The sequence below is a fragment of the Gastrolobium bilobum genome, unplaced genomic scaffold (assembly GCF_033153095.1).
Source record: "Gastrolobium bilobum isolate Gb01-03AN ecotype WA unplaced genomic scaffold, APGP_CSIRO_Gbil_v1 utg5873, whole genome shotgun sequence".
In the NCBI taxonomy this organism is placed as follows: Eukaryota; Viridiplantae; Streptophyta; class Magnoliopsida; order Fabales; family Fabaceae; genus Gastrolobium; species Gastrolobium bilobum.
In genome coordinates, this window is record NW_026898064.1 from 20236 (window position 1) to 38663 (window position 18428).

The window sequence follows — 18428 nt, forward strand, 5'->3', positions numbered from 1 at the left end:
AGAAAATAAGTTTTTATTTTAAATAAATATTATTCCCATTTGAGAAAATTTTAAAATGAAAAAATGAATATCATGTAACTTTCTATTAATATCTTACAGGTACGATTCATCTACTAAAATATAAGAGATAATATAGCACAAAATTTCTTTTGTTTAATTGTTCGATTGAATAAAAAAGAATTAAGACAACACAAATCTCTAAATTTGTAATTTATTAAATCAGGTTATAAAATTTTGTTGACATAATTAAAAAAAAACTCACAATCCCTATCCTTCTATCTAATATCTAGGGTGTTCGTGATTTGGATTGGATCGATTTTGGAAGCAAAAATCATCTAATCCAATTCTTTCGGTTTGATCATGTAATCATCCATTCGGTTTGGATTTTTTTTTTATCCGATCCAATCCAATTTTTTTCGGTTTGGACTGGATCGGTTTTCAATTTTTGAAAATCCTAAAATTTGTTTATGATTATTGTGCAAATAACATCTTTTGTATATATTAACTTTGTAAATTTTTTTTGAAATACAAGCATCTGTAAACAATAACATAGGTTTTTTTTTTTTTGACAATGAGATATGAAACTCTACACAGATTAAATTTTTTTAATAAGATGTGACTAGAATTTTTTTTTTTTGGTAACATAGGATTTTTTTTTTTTGGTTTAGTTGATAGGTTAATGAATCTTGGGTTTAGAAATTTTTGGGCTATGATTTGGGAAAAATCCAAGTAGGTAGAGGAGAATTAATATATTGGATCAATTTGAATTGGATCGATTTTCATCAATCAATCCGAAAATCGATCTAATCCAATTTATAATTTTTAATTTTTGATTATTTAATTATCGATTTTTTGGTTCGGCCAGTAATCTCTACTAGCGTAAAACAAATTCATAACACAAATGATATAGTAATAAATCTTGTATTATTCTATTTATAAATATCACTATTTTTAATCTTATATATTGGGGATACATACGTAATTTTAAGGCACCGGATTTTATTTTTGGAAAAGCATTACGCGGGATGTTAAGATTCAGAACCGAAGGGATGCTCTGAAAGTCTTCGTCTTTTTAGCTACATGTCATGTATAGTTGGAGAAATAAATGAGCATTGAATGGATAAGCCGGAAAAAGAAAATTAAAATATTATTATTTTAATAAACAATTATGAAAATAGAGTTTTTTTTAACCAATTTAGGAATTTATGACACTCATTTAGTTCAATTTGGAGCAGTTCATTCACCCGTTACGACGTAATCCATGATACATTTATACCTTTTCTAGGGTGTGACCACTCCTGGTATTATTTGGCATAAAAAATTAACAGTTTGACAGTAAAATTTTGTAAGATTATAATTTTTGATTCGAGAGTTTGAATTAGATAAATTTTTTTTGATTCCACGTAAAATCATCTGATATCACAAAAAATTTACCTGATTCAAATACTTAAGTAAAAAATTATTACCTTTTGAAGTTTTTCAGTGAAACTATTAGCTTTTTTGTACCACATGTTAATATTAGGAGTGGTTATGTCTAGAAAAGACATAAATGTCTCGTTTAGATGTAAATAAATAAAATAGATCCTTAAATTGATTTAAAATAGTTATATTTCCATAATTATTTATTAAAATAACAGTATTTTTATTCCCAAATAAGCCAATAGGAGAGGATATGGTTTTAAGTCAGCCACGTTTTCTTGTATGAGTTTAATGTTTTTTTTGTTTTAATTTTTTTTTCTGTCACAGATCTCAATATAATCATAAAAGAGAGGAAAAATTAATAGAATCTATTATGACAAAAAAAAAGTATAACAAATATAAATTTTCTATATATATATATATATGTAGCCATGTAGGTAGTTAGTTATATTTTTTTTAAATGTTTTTTACTTGTTTGAAAAAATATAAAAAAAAATGTATTTAAGTGAATATTTTTATTATGTAAAAGAAAATAACTTATTAAAAATTGTGAAAACTTTTTATTGTGGAAACTGAATCACATTTAATGATATATATTATTTTTTTTGGTACTACACATTTAATGATATTAACTCTTACAGCAATGCGGTCTGGCCCAAAAGCTATTTGAGTGGGTAGCTTTTATGGTATGGCCGACATATGGTACTCTTACATTTTAAATTATTAAATTTTACTTTAGAATTAGTATATGATAATTAACACTTGTTAATATTAATAAGAGAGCAAAGTTATTATATTACCAATATATATAACATGTTATGTCTATTTTTTTATACCAACTTTGTGTGCTCCCCGGAGCAGAGTCAGGGGAAAGTTTGGATGAACGGTTGTCCCTCCAAAATTTGAAAAAATATTTTTATTGATGATAAATGCAAACAGTGACTCAGCCAGGGGGCTAGGATTGGGTCCCCAAAAGTGGATCTCATCATTCTTTGGCAATGGACAAAGCTGGCATTGCAATGGAGGAGGAGGCATCTTTTTGGCACTGAAATATGGGAGCAAAAGTTCCTTTTCTGATTGGGTCATATGAGAAACTAATTATTAGGGTTTCTTTGGATGAAAAAATTGCTCAGCACAAGAAGGGGCGTTGGCTTTTAACATGAAAGGTTTTCTTAATATAGGTCGGTTTCAAAATAGAAGAAAACACAGAGATGCATGTTGGAAGGAAAACATAAAGAGAACAGAGAAAAAAAATTCCTGATATGATGCTCCTCAGTTATGCTATGATGCACGGACACTGACACGGGACACGACACGACACGTCGACATGTTAATTCTAAAAAATGGTATATTTCAACACGTTAGGACACGTTTTGATATTAAATAATTAATATATATAATATAATTTATATTTAATAGATATAACAGTCCATAATAAGTCATATAACCAATCAAATATTCAAATCTCATAACATAAATATAAACAAAAATAATTTTTCGTACCTTCTTAATTTTTCATGTCAAATTTCATAAAAAAAAAATTGATTTATAAATGATTTTTTTTATTTTTAGTTAATAAAATAAAATTAAGACTAAAAAAAAAAACGTGTCTGAGCATTGACCACGTGTCCGAAAAAGTTGATTGCGTGTCGGAAAAACTAGTCGGAGAGTTGACCACGTGTCCCAAAATATTAACTGCGTGTCCGAGGGTGTTCGTGTCGGACACATGTCCGACACGCATTATTCAAAAAATTTGTCGTGTCCGTGCTTTGTAGCTCCTCAGTCCCAATTTTTTTCCCTCCCCCTCCCCCTCCCCCAATCCTGGCTCCGCCACTACGTACTCCTCTCCAATAGTGTTATATTAGAATCTCAAAAGGAGAGAAAAAGAGCGAAGATTAATTGAGATTCTGATTTAACAATGTTAGAGAGAAATAGGTAGAGTATACATGAAGAAAATGGCTAAAAATATTATAAAATTTCTACAAAAGGATCACCTTATAGGATTAAATTATGAGATATGATATTTTACATACTTTTTTTTATATATACCTCACTTACTTATATTCAGCACCATTAAATCATAATCTCAACTAACTTTTACTTTTTATGTTTTCTCTTGAGATTCTAATCCAATTGTATTAGAGATGAGTAGATAAGAGTAAACATGAAAAGCAATAGACATAATATCATATCCCTTATATTATCAAATGTCTTATATACGATCCTTGCTAATAAATCGATTTTTATTTCTATTCGACGACTATTCTTGATTAATATGATATGCATAAGTATTACAGTAAGTCTTTATTATTAGGAAAAAATTTCAAAAACTCTCTGTGATTTTTTTTTCTCGCTTATCTCTTATGCTTTTCTTTCATCGCTTGGTCACAGGCAAGCCTCCCCCCACCCCCCAATTTCCTAATTTTTAATTTATTTCATATTATTTTGATTTTTTGCTGAGAATTCTTTATTTATTTATAAACCTCCCACAACATTCTCAAGTTTAAAATCATATTATGTGGCAATGACAGAAGTTGAGATATAAAAAACTATTAATATAGTATCACCTACCAATTTAAGTTTTTGGATTGAATTGATTCTTTATATGGTATCAAATTTTCGATGTCACTGGTTCGATTCTCACCGCCCTCCACTTTCTCTTATGGAATTTCTTATCATAGGTAGTTGAGTTTATGTATTGTCCACCCTTCAAATCTAAGTGTGTGGGGGTATATTAAAAATATATAAAACCATTAATATAGCTTCATTCGCCAGCTTAAGCTAGCTTTTAGATTGAATTAGTTTTTTACATTGAGTTGAATTGATTCTTTACTCGGTATGAGAGCTTCGTTGTCACGAGTTCAATCTTCATCGCTATTATTTTCTCTTATGAAATTTCTTAGTACGGGTAGACTAAGTCTAATGCATCATTCATTCTTTAAGCTCAGACTCTCGTGTGAGAAAATATGTTAAGACATATAAAATCATTAATATAATATTACATTTCAACTTAAACTTTCAAGTTAAATCAATTCTTTACGGACGAGAAAATGGACTAAAACTCTTTATATACATACCATATAGTATTTTGAACACTACATTAGATTCTTCTATAGCCCAAGAATATTACATATTGAGGAAGATTCACATAATTTCTGACCACGAGGTCAGTGTCCATAGAAAAATGCATTGACAATTCTCATAGCAATTGTCTGTCAATCAAATACAACCCATCACCTCAAACACTGGATATGGCTGCCACCAATTCTATAACGTAACCTCTAAAACTTATATCAATAGTCACACACAAAGGCAAGAAAAAAAATGTTTTGATGTAAAATGAGTAAATTAATTCAATTACTAATACTGTTAAAGATGTACTTGAATGGTTTTACCAAAAAAAAAAAGATGTACTTGAATGGAAAAAATCACAAGAGAAGCAAGTGATAAAAAATATATATAAGGAGATAAATGATAAAATGGTAAATCAGAGGGGGGAAAATGGGGAATTTTTAAACTTTTCCATTATTATTACAACTTATGTATTGATCTAACTTAAAAAATAAATAAAAATCCTTCCTTAAAGTTCCTATCCGTGAAAAAAAAATCATAAAATTCTCGATTGGAGACATGAACACCTTCTTTGTCTTATTTCACTCAAGTCAGATTTTGACAAAGGAGTTTGAAGTCAGAGAAAATAAAAACAAGAATTTATCCAAAAGAAAAACAAGAAAATAAGTTTTTATTTTAAATAAATATTATTCCTATTTGAGAAAATTTTAGAATGAAAAATGAATATCATGTAACTTTCTATTAATATCTTACAGGTGCGATTCATTTACTAAGATATAAGAGATAATATAGCACAAAAAATATATTTTTTGTTTAATTGTTCAAGTGTTATAAGTATTGAATAAAAAACAAATTAAGACATTTGAGCCAAAAAATAAAATAAAAAAAATAAGACAACACAAATCTCTAATTTTTAATTTAGTAAATCAGGTTATAAAATTTTGTTGACATAATTTAAAAAAAAAACTCATAATCCCTATCCTTATATCTAATATCTATTAGCGTAAAACAAATTCATAACACAAACGATATTATAATAAAATTTTATATTATTCTATTTAGAAATATCACAAAAGTTTTAATCTTATATATTGGTCATCAAATAGATAACAACATAAAAAAATAATTAATGACTCAATTACTTATACTCTTGGAGATTAAACCCAACCTTATTAATTTTTAAGCAAATGCTCGTGCAGCCTGGGACATTTGATTTTGGAAGTTGGGCTTGGGGGGAAAGGCTGAGAATGGTGGTGTGCTAAAGTGTATGTAAGTTTTGGGCCTGTTTTTGATGTGGTTCAAATGTTCAATTGTGGGTTTGATTTGAAATTCAAATATGAAAATAGTCTCACTTGCCAATGCCCTTAGAAATGACAACATCATTTTTCCGTACTTTTCTTATTTCAAGGTAAGAATGCCCTAATTAGATATGACAACATCATGTTTCTCTACTTACTTATTTCAAGGTAAGCTACGCCACAATTTTCAATGATATAGGAAAAATGATAACATCTCTCTCATGGTGTCGATAGAATGACAACATATTATGTCAGTGACATGATATGAGAATGAGACTATTATATCACTCAAAGTCTCGAACATATATAATATAAAAATAAAAATCAAACTCAGAAAACTATGTGCTGTTTTACAAATGACAACATAGTGAATCCGTGACAGGACATGAGGTTTTATGACACCCAACCATATTCATATAAAAAAGAAATTAACATCCTGAAGCAAGAAAGTTAATGTGCTGTTTTACTGATTGAAATGTTCCTCCCAAATCCCAGTACATGGTTCATCTCAGAGGTGTGAAACCGGGAGCACAGGGTGGATTGGTTTGGACTGCCATATCAACTCTATTGGTATGTGTGTCTATATGTATATATCTAATTTACTTTGTGCTCCTGGGTCACCCCACTGAGCAAACCTGTTAGATATGACGTCACCTTTTTTATCACAACCTCCTCTTATAATGTTTTCAGATGATCTCAGAAACGAGGTCTTTCTCCAGCAGAATTTTCCAACAAAACTATGTTTGCTTAGAGATCAATAATGTTACTCCTACACTTTATTTTCTATTCTGATCTTCTACACTTTTCTTTTATTATGAAAAAAAAAGTAAATTTTTTTTTTTTTTAATAAAAGGGAGGTGTAGAGGAAAAGTGTACAAAATGAATTGTAAGAATATCAATATTGTAGAAATATAAGCAGCTGCAGCCATTGCCACAATTTTAACAGCCCCAAGGCTGCAGAAGAACAAAATTTCATTTTTTTTGGGTAATTAAATTCATTTATTTTCTTCTTTCTTTGTTTAAAAGGAAAACTTGAAGGGATGACTGTGTGATGTGAGGGATTATAGGCATCATTTTTAGGCAGCAATACAAGTATACAACCAATGTACTGAAACACTTAATTGTTTAAAAAATTGTAGTAAATATATGACGTACATGATAATTTATAAAAAATTTAAATTTTATTATGTGAAATTATTAATTAATAGTTATAATTTTACATTTAAAAAAATTATTAATAATGTATTTTTTATTGATGAATAAATTTAATGTAAATATTATTATATAAAAATTAAAAAGTAAGGGTAATGCATCTCCTCTTTCGCGAGAAGAAATGTATTTCGTGCAAAGCAGCAAATGGTGTGGGTACCATTTTTAATTTTTTTTTTTTCAGTGGATAGCACCATTATGTTATGTTTGTAAGAGATGCATTTCTTTTCCTGTACAAGGGTAATGCATTTCTTCTATTACAAGAGAAGAAATGCATCTCTTGCTAATATAACAAAAGTGTGGATTCCATTTTTAATTTTTTTCTTTTCTCGTTTCAATAGACCCCACGATTATGTTGTGTCTGGCATTTCTTCTCCTATAAACTGAAATTATTTAATGGAATTCATTATTTAAAAAAGGTAAAAACTATTCTCTGCAAAATATATATTTTCATATGAATTCTTCGATTTTTGTGTTTTTTTTTTCTAATAAATAAATGGTCCCACCACATAATTATGTTTATCGCACGAGACAAAGTATTTCATACCGAGAGAGATTAATAAACCCCTTTAAAAAAAAGTTTTATAAAAGTTACTTGTTAAGAAAAGTGATTAGGTTACGATATAGAAATTCGTTTTTTGTGTTTTTGTTTTTTTTTTCAAAAAATATGAGTCCAACAAAATATTATGTGTGTAAGTGATTGTATCATGTTACATTATAAATATAAACCCCTTAAAAAAACATATGTTTCTATATGAAAAAAAGAGGTATTCTTCAAAAATTTTCAGTATCAACTTATTATATATCTAATTACCGTTAGACTAACATTTTAATTTTTATCTTTCTTAAAAAAAAATCTAACATTATTTTTCTTTAATCCAATGATGATATGATGAGTAGTAACTTACTAATAAATTTTTTTGGTAGTTATAATATACTTATCTACATAAATAATATTCTCCTTTAAAAGAAAAGAAGAATAGTTTATTTGGTCTAGGGTAAAATTCGAAGAGGTTAGGAAATGGAGATGGAAGTAGACACTGAGAAGAAGCCACAAGACATGAAAGAGAAGGACCTATTCAAAGCTGCTGAAGATGGTGACTCCTCAATCTTCGAAGCACTGTCACCAGAAACCCTCTCCAAAGCCCTCTCTCTTAGGAACGAAGACGCTCGCTCCCTTCTTCACGTCGCCGCTTCTTCCGGTCACTCACAGGTACCTTTTCATCCCCCTCACCCCTCTTACTTCAATTGCTATAAAAATATCTTCTTTTTGCATTTAGACCAGAATCCGAAATTAGGGTTTCTAGCAAGTGAATACTGTCATCTTACTTAAAATTGGAAGATTATTGTCTTCATTGTTATGGATGGGAATTTATCAGGTGGTGAAGATACTGTCATCTGCTGATGCATCGGGTCGTGTGATAAATAGTGCAGATGAAGAAGGGTGGGCACCGCTTCATTCTGCTGCCAGCATTGGGAGTTTGGAGATAATGGAGATTTTGTTGAGCAAAGGTCAATGCTTTTTTATCTTCTGTTTCTCAAAATTGATTGAACTGTAAGCTAAGTGGATTAAGTGATTAATGTTTGTTCCCTGAGACTATTAAGTTCGTTTTAAAAAGGTGTTATATTATACATATAGTCTGGTATTTTATTTTTATTTTTTAAATCCTCCTCACGGGGTTATGCTGATTTCAATTGCTTATTATATTTGAATAGGGTTGAAATGTATTTTTCTCGATATTATGGCTTAACATTGGAATCTTCTTAATTGATGTAGCATTTGATTGAAAAAGGCTGTGACCGTTAGTTGAGTTTCATATATGTTAGGCTGTTATTGTATTTTGTCTCTATGTTTTAAATTGTGGAATGTTTCTTGAACTTTCACAAGTCTAGTACTAACATGCAGTGCCAATGACCAGTAGCTTTCAGGACTATATTTCATTTACCATGTAGGAAGGTTTTTTCAATTATCTTGAATTTCTTGTTCTTCATTTTTGGTAGGAGCTGATGTTAATCTGAAAAACAATGGGGGTCGCACTGCTTTACACTATGCTGCCAGCAAAGGTTGGTTGAAGATTGCTGAAATACTGATCTCCCATGATGCCAAGATTAATGTAAAGGACAAGGTTGTAGCATGGACAGATTTGATACATCCACGGCATTACAGTTTCAATATATCCGTTTTTAAAGATGACATGCATAATAATTTAGTATGTCTTTTACTATGATCAGGTAGGTTGCACCCCATTGCATCGGGCAGCCAGCACCGGAAATTTTGAGCTGTGTGAGCTTTTGATTGAAGAAGGAGCAGAGGTTGATGCTGTTGATAGATCTGGTCAAACTCCTCTAATGAATGCTGTGATTTGCCAGAACAAAGAGGTATGCTTATTCTCTGTGTGTGCATGCACACTCGTGTGTGTACAACTGTAAAAGAATGCGTTAACAGGGTTCCTTTGTACAATATTTCTCAGAAATCTGTCTAGAATTTTTTCCTCGTATGATTTTTATCGTGGGAATATAACTCTGTTTCCTTTTTAAATTCTGGCAGCTTCACCATGCTTAATGAATTTTTTTTGCAAAATTCCTATCTACTTGTGCATTAATTAACTAGATATGACTTCTTGAGCCATTTATCACTTCTCTTATAATCTAATGATTTCATAAGTTTTTTTTACATGTGAATTTTTCTATAAGGATTCTAAGTTGATTGTTCATAGTTGAATCATATGCAAGTATATTTCTCTGACCTCATGTTTTTTTGAAAATTATTTCATACTTATTAATCTAGAACTAAATTGTGTTCGGGCCTTGTTAATGCCTGGTTAACATTAGACAGTGAAGCATTGAATGCCAGGCTTGAGCTGCTCAATACTAAGGGTGTGTTTGGCAGGGGAGTTTTATTTTGTTGCCTAGGAAAGTTCACATGGGATTCAAAAAAGACCATGTTTGGTAGGGGTTTTCAAAAAATTTGCCTATGGTTCTGATTTGCATGGGAATGTGACATTGTGTGTAAAATTTTATCCAGATTACCACTTGAGAATACCACCTTGAGGGTGGTATTTTGATTTAGCTGGAAAACAAAAAATTGGGGAGTGAAGCATTGAATGCCAGGCTTGAGCTGCTCAATACTAAGGGTGTGTTTGGCAGGGGAGTTTTATTTTGTTGCCTAGGAAAGTTCACATGGGATTCAAAAAAGACCATGTTTGGTAGGGGTTTTCAAAAAATTTGCCTATGGTTCTGATTTGCATGGGAATGTGACATTGTGTGTAAAATTTTATCCAGATTACCACTTGAGAATACCACCTTGAGGGTGGTATTTTGATTTAGCTGGAAAACAAAAAATTGGGGAGTGAAAATTTGGACACAAATATCCATGAAATAACGTGCCAAAATTTGATAGGCAAGGGTTACTTTGATAATTTCAACCCATTTTTCTAGCAATATTTTACCTTCAACCAAACATAGACTCAGGAAACTCAAAACAATTTTCCCGGTATTATTTCGGCCTATCAAACAACTTTTTTTTAACTTTCCCACAAAACTTACTTTCCCACCATATTCCCAGTAATTGTGATTCCCTGTTAAAAAATTGTTTCTCCTCTATCAAACGTCCTCTAATTGTTCTTTACTAATTCCTGATGTATTTTCTTATTATTTTATCTTGTCTCATTGCTTCTTTTTCTAGTTTTAAAAAGAATAATGGTAAAGGTTTGGCTTTATAATTATAGACGAATGAATGCAGTCTCTGCCTAGAAGGGAAGCTCCCTTAAAGTAAACCGTATGTGGTTATTATATTAAAAATAAAAAGGTTCATACATATTTCTTCTCAGTTCTCACACTTAGTCTCTTACATTTTAGTCTCTTACATTACTAATTATGTTATATTAAATTGATAAGTTTCTTTTTTTACACTTAAAAGAACAATTCATATTCCTAGCATGATATTTAAGTTTTTATAAAATATGAAAGCTGTCTAGCTGCATTGCCCTGCATATTCACAAGAAGATATCAAATAATTTGCTATACTACTAGTGAAAGAAAATCCCTCCTAGTGCTTCTGTCCCTTCTCAACGAAAAGCCCGCTATGACTTAAGTGGGATAGCTCCAAATTTTACATCTCTTTTTAAGCAACTTTTTTTCTAAGATTATATATCATAATTATGTCAATAAATATATTACAGTTTGTTGAAGATTTAAGGTCAGAACATTATGGAAATTGTATTTATATCATGATTATTTATTTTATTGTTTATATTTCTATATGGTATATCCTCCCATGCCCGTACATGTGCCCATATCCATGCAACCTAGCTATTCAGAGTATTAAATGACATCTACTTTTGATTTTAGATGCACTGAGTTGCAAAGAGAGTTACTCTGCAAATTTTGCGCAAAATCTGCAAATGAAATGTTTTGGGGTTGGCTTCATTAGTTATTTATTTAGTATCTGCATAGAATAAATTGATGTTAATGATGAGGAGTACATTGGTTTTTAGAAATTAGAATTGACTTAATTAGTGACTTAATTATTAATATATAGAGAGAGTAGATTGATATCAATGCTGAGGAATATGTTTCTACAGTTTTGTTATTGGAGTCTCGTTATTGTGGAGCAGCATACGTTATTTCAAGGGCATAAATTTCTGACCTGTGTTCGGCTTACAGGTAGCCCTCCTTCTGATAAGACATGGAGCAGATGTGGATGTGGAGGACAAGGAAGGGTACACGGTGCTTGGTCGAGCTACAAATGAGTTTAGAGCAATATTAATAGATGCTGCCAAGGCCATGCTTGAGTGATACAACTACAAGAAAATGAGAATTGCCAGTAATTGAAAAGAGAGCATAATGCATTAAAGGAGGATGGTTTTGCTGAATACTTGTTTTCTGTTGATAAATGATACAGACCAACCAATTTGATGGGAACAAAAGAACAAACCGAAGAAACAATTGGAATAATACCTCGAGAAATGGTATATTGATATGAACCAACAGTTACAGTATTTCAATAAGGAACATTACAATAACAAGAACAGTGTAGTTTTATGGGAATTTCAATAACAGTAATGAAAAATGCAGAAAGAAGAAATGGATAATGTAGAGCAATTGGAGAGGCTCTACTCTCTCCCAAATTCCAGGTCCAAGCAATATCCAAGATGTCTTAACACTAATGCACAATGCACACTACCCTGTTTAACCAACCAAACCCTCCTTAACAATCTCTCCAATTCTGTTATCCAAGTCAGCCACGTCAACTAGGTTGGATCAATTCCACTCTCTGCATGTGTTGCACCTTCTAACAGAATACCCTTTTGCTGACTAGGATCGTATCAATACTTTCCCCCTAACAATCACCTTGTCCTCAAGGTGATGATCATTTTTCGGGATCCGATTGCTTGAAATGTAATGGCCAGCTAATGCATGAGGCTATGTAACCTTCATCACCGGGATCCCACGGTGTGAAAAATATAAGCCAATGGATTTCTAAAACATAAGAGTGCCCACCAGGGTCCCACTCTGCTTCTGCAATTGAAAGCTTATCTGCAAATTTGTAAATAAGTGTCTGCCTTTGTTTTCACAAAGCAAGTAACACGAGCTTCAAATATCAGATTTTCATGAGTAGAAGCAACACCCTCATCAAGTTGATGAAAAGCATTGATAAGACACCTCTGAGGGTGTATAGTAGAAGACATCACAGAGGATCAGCTCAAGGGGGGTCAGCTGAGGTGGCAGGGAATATTTTAGATGGAAGGAATTCAGTTAGAAGGGAAGGAGAGGCACATGATGTGAGGGCTGACGTGGCTGCCTTAAGCGAGTAAGTGGTTATAAGGAGGGTGTGGCATGGAAGGGAGAGGCAGGCTGGATTTGGAATGAACTTGGGAGAGAGCACACCTCTCGAAAGTGTTGCATTCGTGACTGTTCATTGCGTTATTCCTTTATGCAATTCATAGCTGTAGCTGTTCTGCATTTCTTCTTGTTATTGTAATTGTTAGACAAGCTATTTTCCTTCTTTCTTAGATGTATTCAGTTTTCATTATCAATATAAAAAATCCAGTAAGTTCTGGGTCAAATTCCCCTGTGTTTTCATTTCTTTTGCTGGCAATCTGATCCAGTCTTAACAACTGGTATCAGAGCACTCCGATCTGGGGTGCTTTGAATGGTTCTGACGCGCAACATGGACAACCGATTTGAGATTTTAGAAGAGAGGCTAAGAAGCAACGAGGCGTTGGTGGAGGAACGCTTCCGGCAAAATGAACAAAGACTCAATGAAATACTGCAGCTATTGCAAGACGACCGTCATCGCAGAGGGCACCGTAATCATGAGGGAAATCGTCGTCGTGGTCGCTCACGGAGGGTGAGCCTTGAATCCACAGAATCTGACAATAGATTCGAGACGGAGGCGGACATGCGTAGAACGGGATGGCAAAGCCCAAGACTAGATCTACCAAGATTCTCAGGAGATGATGTGTACTCCTGGCTGAACAAGGTGGAAAGATTCTTCTTAATTAATAGAATCCCAGACAGAGACAAGGTGGAATCTGTGATGGTGGTATTGGAAGGTTCTGCTCTGAATTGGTACCAAGTGTGGGAGCGCGACAGCCCTAATGCGTCGTGGGCAGACTTCAGAGCAGACGCAATGGAGCGATTTCAATTGGAGGTGAGTGGAAGTCCCTACCAGGAATTAATGAATCTGAGACAAACTGGAAGTGTGGCAGTTTACAGGGCTGAATTTGAACGGATCATTGGCCCCCTCCATTATGCTGATGATCATATGTTAAGGGAAATATGGCTCCATGGCATTTGTGACAGCTTCCGTATTGAGTTGCTGTAGAGAAACGTCACAAGTTTGGCTGAGATGATGAGAGAGACGATGCTGATGGAGAAACGAAACGCTGCGTGGATTGGGGATGGGTTTGGAATTAACGGAGGAGTAAGATGGGCTGGACTAGGTAGGACAAATCAGCCAAATCGAATTGGGCCAAGCTCAACGAGTAACAAACAAGGGCCCAATCACGCAACCCAGCTCAATCAGACGTCGAGAAATGACGCTTCTGCCCCTAATAATGTGGCTGAGAATAACACGCGTGTCTCTGGAATTGCCAATTTGGGGGAATCTGCTGGCATTGCACGAACCCTAGCAGATTCGACCAGTAATAATCAGAAATTTGTGGGACGGAGACTTTCCCAAACGGAGCTTCAAGATCGCATGCGTAGGGGAGCGTGTTTCAAGTGCAATGAAAAATGGAATCTGGAACATCGTTGCAAAAGTGCACAGCTGCAGCTCTTGTTGGTGAACGACGACGAAGAAGCCGACCGTGCAAAAGGGGAGAACATCCAAGTAGAAGAGGAGAATGAGACAGAGAAAGAGGAAGCGTTGCAGCTTTCTATGTACAGCGTCCTAGGGCTCTCTTCGAACCAAAGTATGCAGCTATGGGGCTCCATCCGAGGAGAGCGTGTCACGATGCTAGTGGACTGCGGAGCGACTCATAATTTTGTGAGTAAGGCAGTGGCGGACCGTTTGTGTCTGGATGTTGAAGAGACCCTCACTTTTAAGGTGGAAATGGGGGACGGTTACAAGGTTACTAGCCACGGGATCTGCCGTCAGGTGGAAATTCTAATACAGGGCACATCCACGCGTCAGGATCTACGCATCTTCGAGCTTGGTGGGGCTGAAGTCATTTTGGGTCTCGACTGGCTGAAAAGTTTGGGAGAGATTCGTGCTGATTTCAACAAACTCACCTTGAAGTTCCTTGACGGTGACCGTGAAGTGGTGTTGAAGGGAGATTCATCTATAACCTGCAAGAAAACGACAGCTTCTTTTCGTTCAGCAATTAAGGCGTTGGCTGAGGACGGACAAGGGTATGTGATAGCTTCGATGTGGTCTTCTGTGGAGCAGAAGAAGAACACTGGATATTGGGGAGAATTAGATGAGTTGCTCGCAGAGTATGAGGACATTTTTCAAGTTCCAAATGATCTCCCTCCAGCCCGAAGACAAGATCATGCTATAATCCTCAAACCAGGAAGTCAGGTGCCAAATGTTCGACCCTACAGGTATCCCCATTATCAGAAAAATTTAATTGAAAATTTGGTTGCTGAGTTGTTACAATCTGGGATGATCAGACCTAGTGTAAGCCCTTACTCCAGCCCAGTAATTCTGATTCGGAAAAAGGATGGTAGTTGGAGAGTGTGTGTTGACTATCGAGCCTTAAATAAGCTGATTATTCCTGATGAATTCCCTATTCCGGTCATAGAAGAATTACTCGATGAGTTAGGAGGCTCTAACATTTTTTCTAAACTGGATCTGAAATCGGGGTACCATCAGATTAGGATGCGTGAGGAGGACATTCCTAAAACGGCTTTTAGAACACATGAAGGCTATTACGAGTACTTGGTGATGCCGTTTGGGCTCACCAATGCTCCTTCCACCTTTCAATCTCTTATGAATGAGGTCCTCAAACCATTTTTACGCAAGTTTGTTCTTGTTTTCTTTGATGATATTCTAATTTTCAGCAAGGACCAAACCGATCATTTGGAACATCTTAAATTGGTGTTTGGGGTGTTGAGGCAACACTGTTTATTTGCAAACAGAAAAAAATGTAGCTTTGGGCAGGAATACATTGAGTACTTGGGTCACATAATTTCCAAAGAGGGAGTACGTGCTGACCCTAAGAAAATTGAAGCCATGACCAAGTGGCTTCCCCCTAAGAATGTGAAGGCACTTAGAGGATTTCTGGGATTGACCGGCTACTATAGGAAATTTGTGCAGGGGTATGGAAAGGTGGCTAAACCATTGACAGACTTGTTAAAGAAGGACAACTTTGTTTGGTCAGCTGAGGCACAACAAGCTTTTGAACAACTGAAGACATTTATGTGTTCCGTCCCTGTCTTGGCACTCCCTGATTTTACCAAGCCTTTTATGGTGGTGACAGATGCTTCGGGACGAGGGATAGGCGCTGTTTTGATGCAAGGGAATCGACCCATAAGTTTTATTAGCCAGGGGTTCTCACCTAGAGCTCAAGAAAAGTCTATTTACGAAAAAGAATTAATGGCTATTGTCTTTGTGGTGCAAAAGTGGAGGCCTTACTTGCTGGGCCGTCACTTTATCATTAAAACTGATCAGAAAAGTCTCAAGTTCCTAACTGAGCAGAAGTTGTTGGGAGAGGACCAACAGAAGTGGATATCAAAGCTGCTTGAGTATGATTTTGAGATCCTATATCAACCCGGAAAGGAGAACGTTGTTGCTGATGCACTTTCTAGGAACTTAGACTTACTTTCCTTGTCTTGTGTTGATGTTACAGCTTATGACCAAGTTGAAAGTGAGTTGCACAGGGACTCAATAATGGGGATTATTATTCAGGATTTACTTCTTGACCCCCAAGCTCATCAAGGATTCTGTTTGCAAGGAGGGCGGCTGTTTTATAAAGGGAAAATGGTGCTGGCTAAACAATCTGCACTGGTTCCTAAAATTCTGTTGGAGTTCCATGATTCTTGCATTGGAGGCCATTCTGGGTTCTTACGGACTTATAAAAGGGTTGCTGGTGTAGTCTACTGGGAAGGCATGAGAAAAAATATCAAGAATTATGTGGCTGCCTGTGCTGTATGTCAGCAAAGCAAGGCCCAAACTCTGTCTCCAGCGGGTTTATTGCAGCCTTTGCCTATCCCCTCTCAGCTTTGGACGGATATCTCCATGGATTTTGTAGGCGGGCTGCCTAAAGCTCATGGGCTGGACACAATCTTTGTGGTGGTAGATAGACTGTCAAAATATGCCCATTTTATTCCTTTGGCTCATCCATATACAGCTAAGGAGGTGGCTTTCCTGTTTATCAAAGAAATTGTTCGCTTGCATGGGTTTCCCTCTTCCATTGTAAGTGACAAAGATCGTGTTTTTATCAGCTCTTTCTGGTCAGAATTATTTCGATGCAGTGGCACGAAATTAAAATATAGCACGGCTTATCACCCTCAATCTAATGGTCAAACAGAGGTGGTTAACCGATGTTTGGAAAATTATTTGCGATGTTTTTGCAGCCCAAAACCATAAACTTGGCCAACTTGGCTCCCTTGGGCCGAGTTTTGGTATAACACATCCTATAAAAGCTCTACGGGTACAACTCCATTCAAAGTTCTGTATGGATGTGAACCCCCCACCTTGTTTAGATCCAGTTTCATGGCTTCCCCTGTAGATGAAGTTTCACAGCTGCTGCAGGACCGAGACTCTATTTTGATTGAACTCCAACAACAATTGTCAAATGCTCAAAATCATATGAAGGTTCAGGCTGACCAACATCGACGTGATTTGGAATTTGTTGTGGGTGATTGGGTGTATCTCAAACTGCAGCCTTATAGGCTTAAAAGCATAGCTAGAAGAGTGAACGAGAAACTCAGCCCGCGTTTTTATGGGCCTTACCAGATTGTTGAGCGCATTGGTGCCACTGCCTATAAATTAGCTCTTCCGGATGACTGTCGAGTTCATAATGTGTTTTATGTATCCTTATTGAAGAAAGCTATCTCCCCCTCTACTACTGTGCAACCTTTGCCTTCCATACTAACAGATGATTGGGAACTGAGAGTTGAGCCTGAATCTGTCCTGCAATGGAAAAAAACTGCACTTGGTCGAACGGAGGTCTTGATCAAGTGGCTACACTTGCCTGATTTTGAGAATTCATGGGAGGATTCCGCCCAGCTTAATTCCCAATTTCCCAATTTCCACCTTGAGGACAAGGTGAAAGTCATGGGGGGAAGTATTGATAAGACACCTCTGAGGGTGTATAGTAGAAGACGTCACAGAGGATCAGCTCAAGGGGGGTCAGCTGAGGTGGCAGGGAATATTTTAGATGGAAGGAATTCAGTTAGAAGGGAAGGAGAGGCACATGATGTGAGGGCTGACGTGGCTGCCTTAAGCGAGTAAGTGGTTATAAGGAGGGTGTGGCATGGAAGGGAGAGGCAGGCTGGATTTGGAATGAACTTGGGAGAGAGCACACCTCTCGAAAGTGTTGCATTCGTGACTGTTCATTGCGTTATTCCTTTATGCAATTCATAGCTGTAGCTGTTCTGCATTTCTTCTTGTTATTGTAATTGTTAGACAAGCTATTTTCCTTCTTTCTTAGATGTATTCAGTTTTCATTATCAATATAAAAAATCCAGTAAGTTCTGGGTCAAATTCCCCTGTGTTTTCATTTCTTTTGCTGGCAATCTGATCCAGTCTTAACACATTAATGACAATGGAAAATTGCCTTGCTTCAAACAAATCCAGCCCCTGTTTAACATAATCTAACAATGCCCATTCTTGTTCTTCACCCCTTCCAAAATTTCCAGAAAATCCAGCATTCAAAATATTATGTTTTTCACCATGAATTATGCAAAATTTGTTTTGACATTGTTCCTCACGACGTTCTGAACCCAGCTCACGTACCGCTTTAATGGGCGAACAGCCCA

At 35.2% G+C, this 18428-nt stretch overlaps 1 protein-coding gene across 1 annotated transcript; it reads left to right on the plus strand.

Moving 5' to 3' along the window:
• Window positions 1–7981: 7981 nt before the first annotated feature.
• LOC133312500 (uncharacterized) lies at window positions 7982–12204 on the plus strand. Its single transcript, XM_061513708.1, has 5 exons — window positions 7982–8211; window positions 8378–8510; window positions 9000–9124; window positions 9231–9377; window positions 11664–12204. The coding sequence occupies exons 1-5, from the start codon at window positions 8020–8022 to the stop codon at window positions 11793–11795; spliced, it is 729 nt and encodes a 242-aa protein (XP_061369692.1). The 5' UTR covers window positions 7982–8019; the 3' UTR covers window positions 11796–12204.
• The last annotated feature ends 6224 nt before the right edge of the window (window positions 12205–18428 follow it).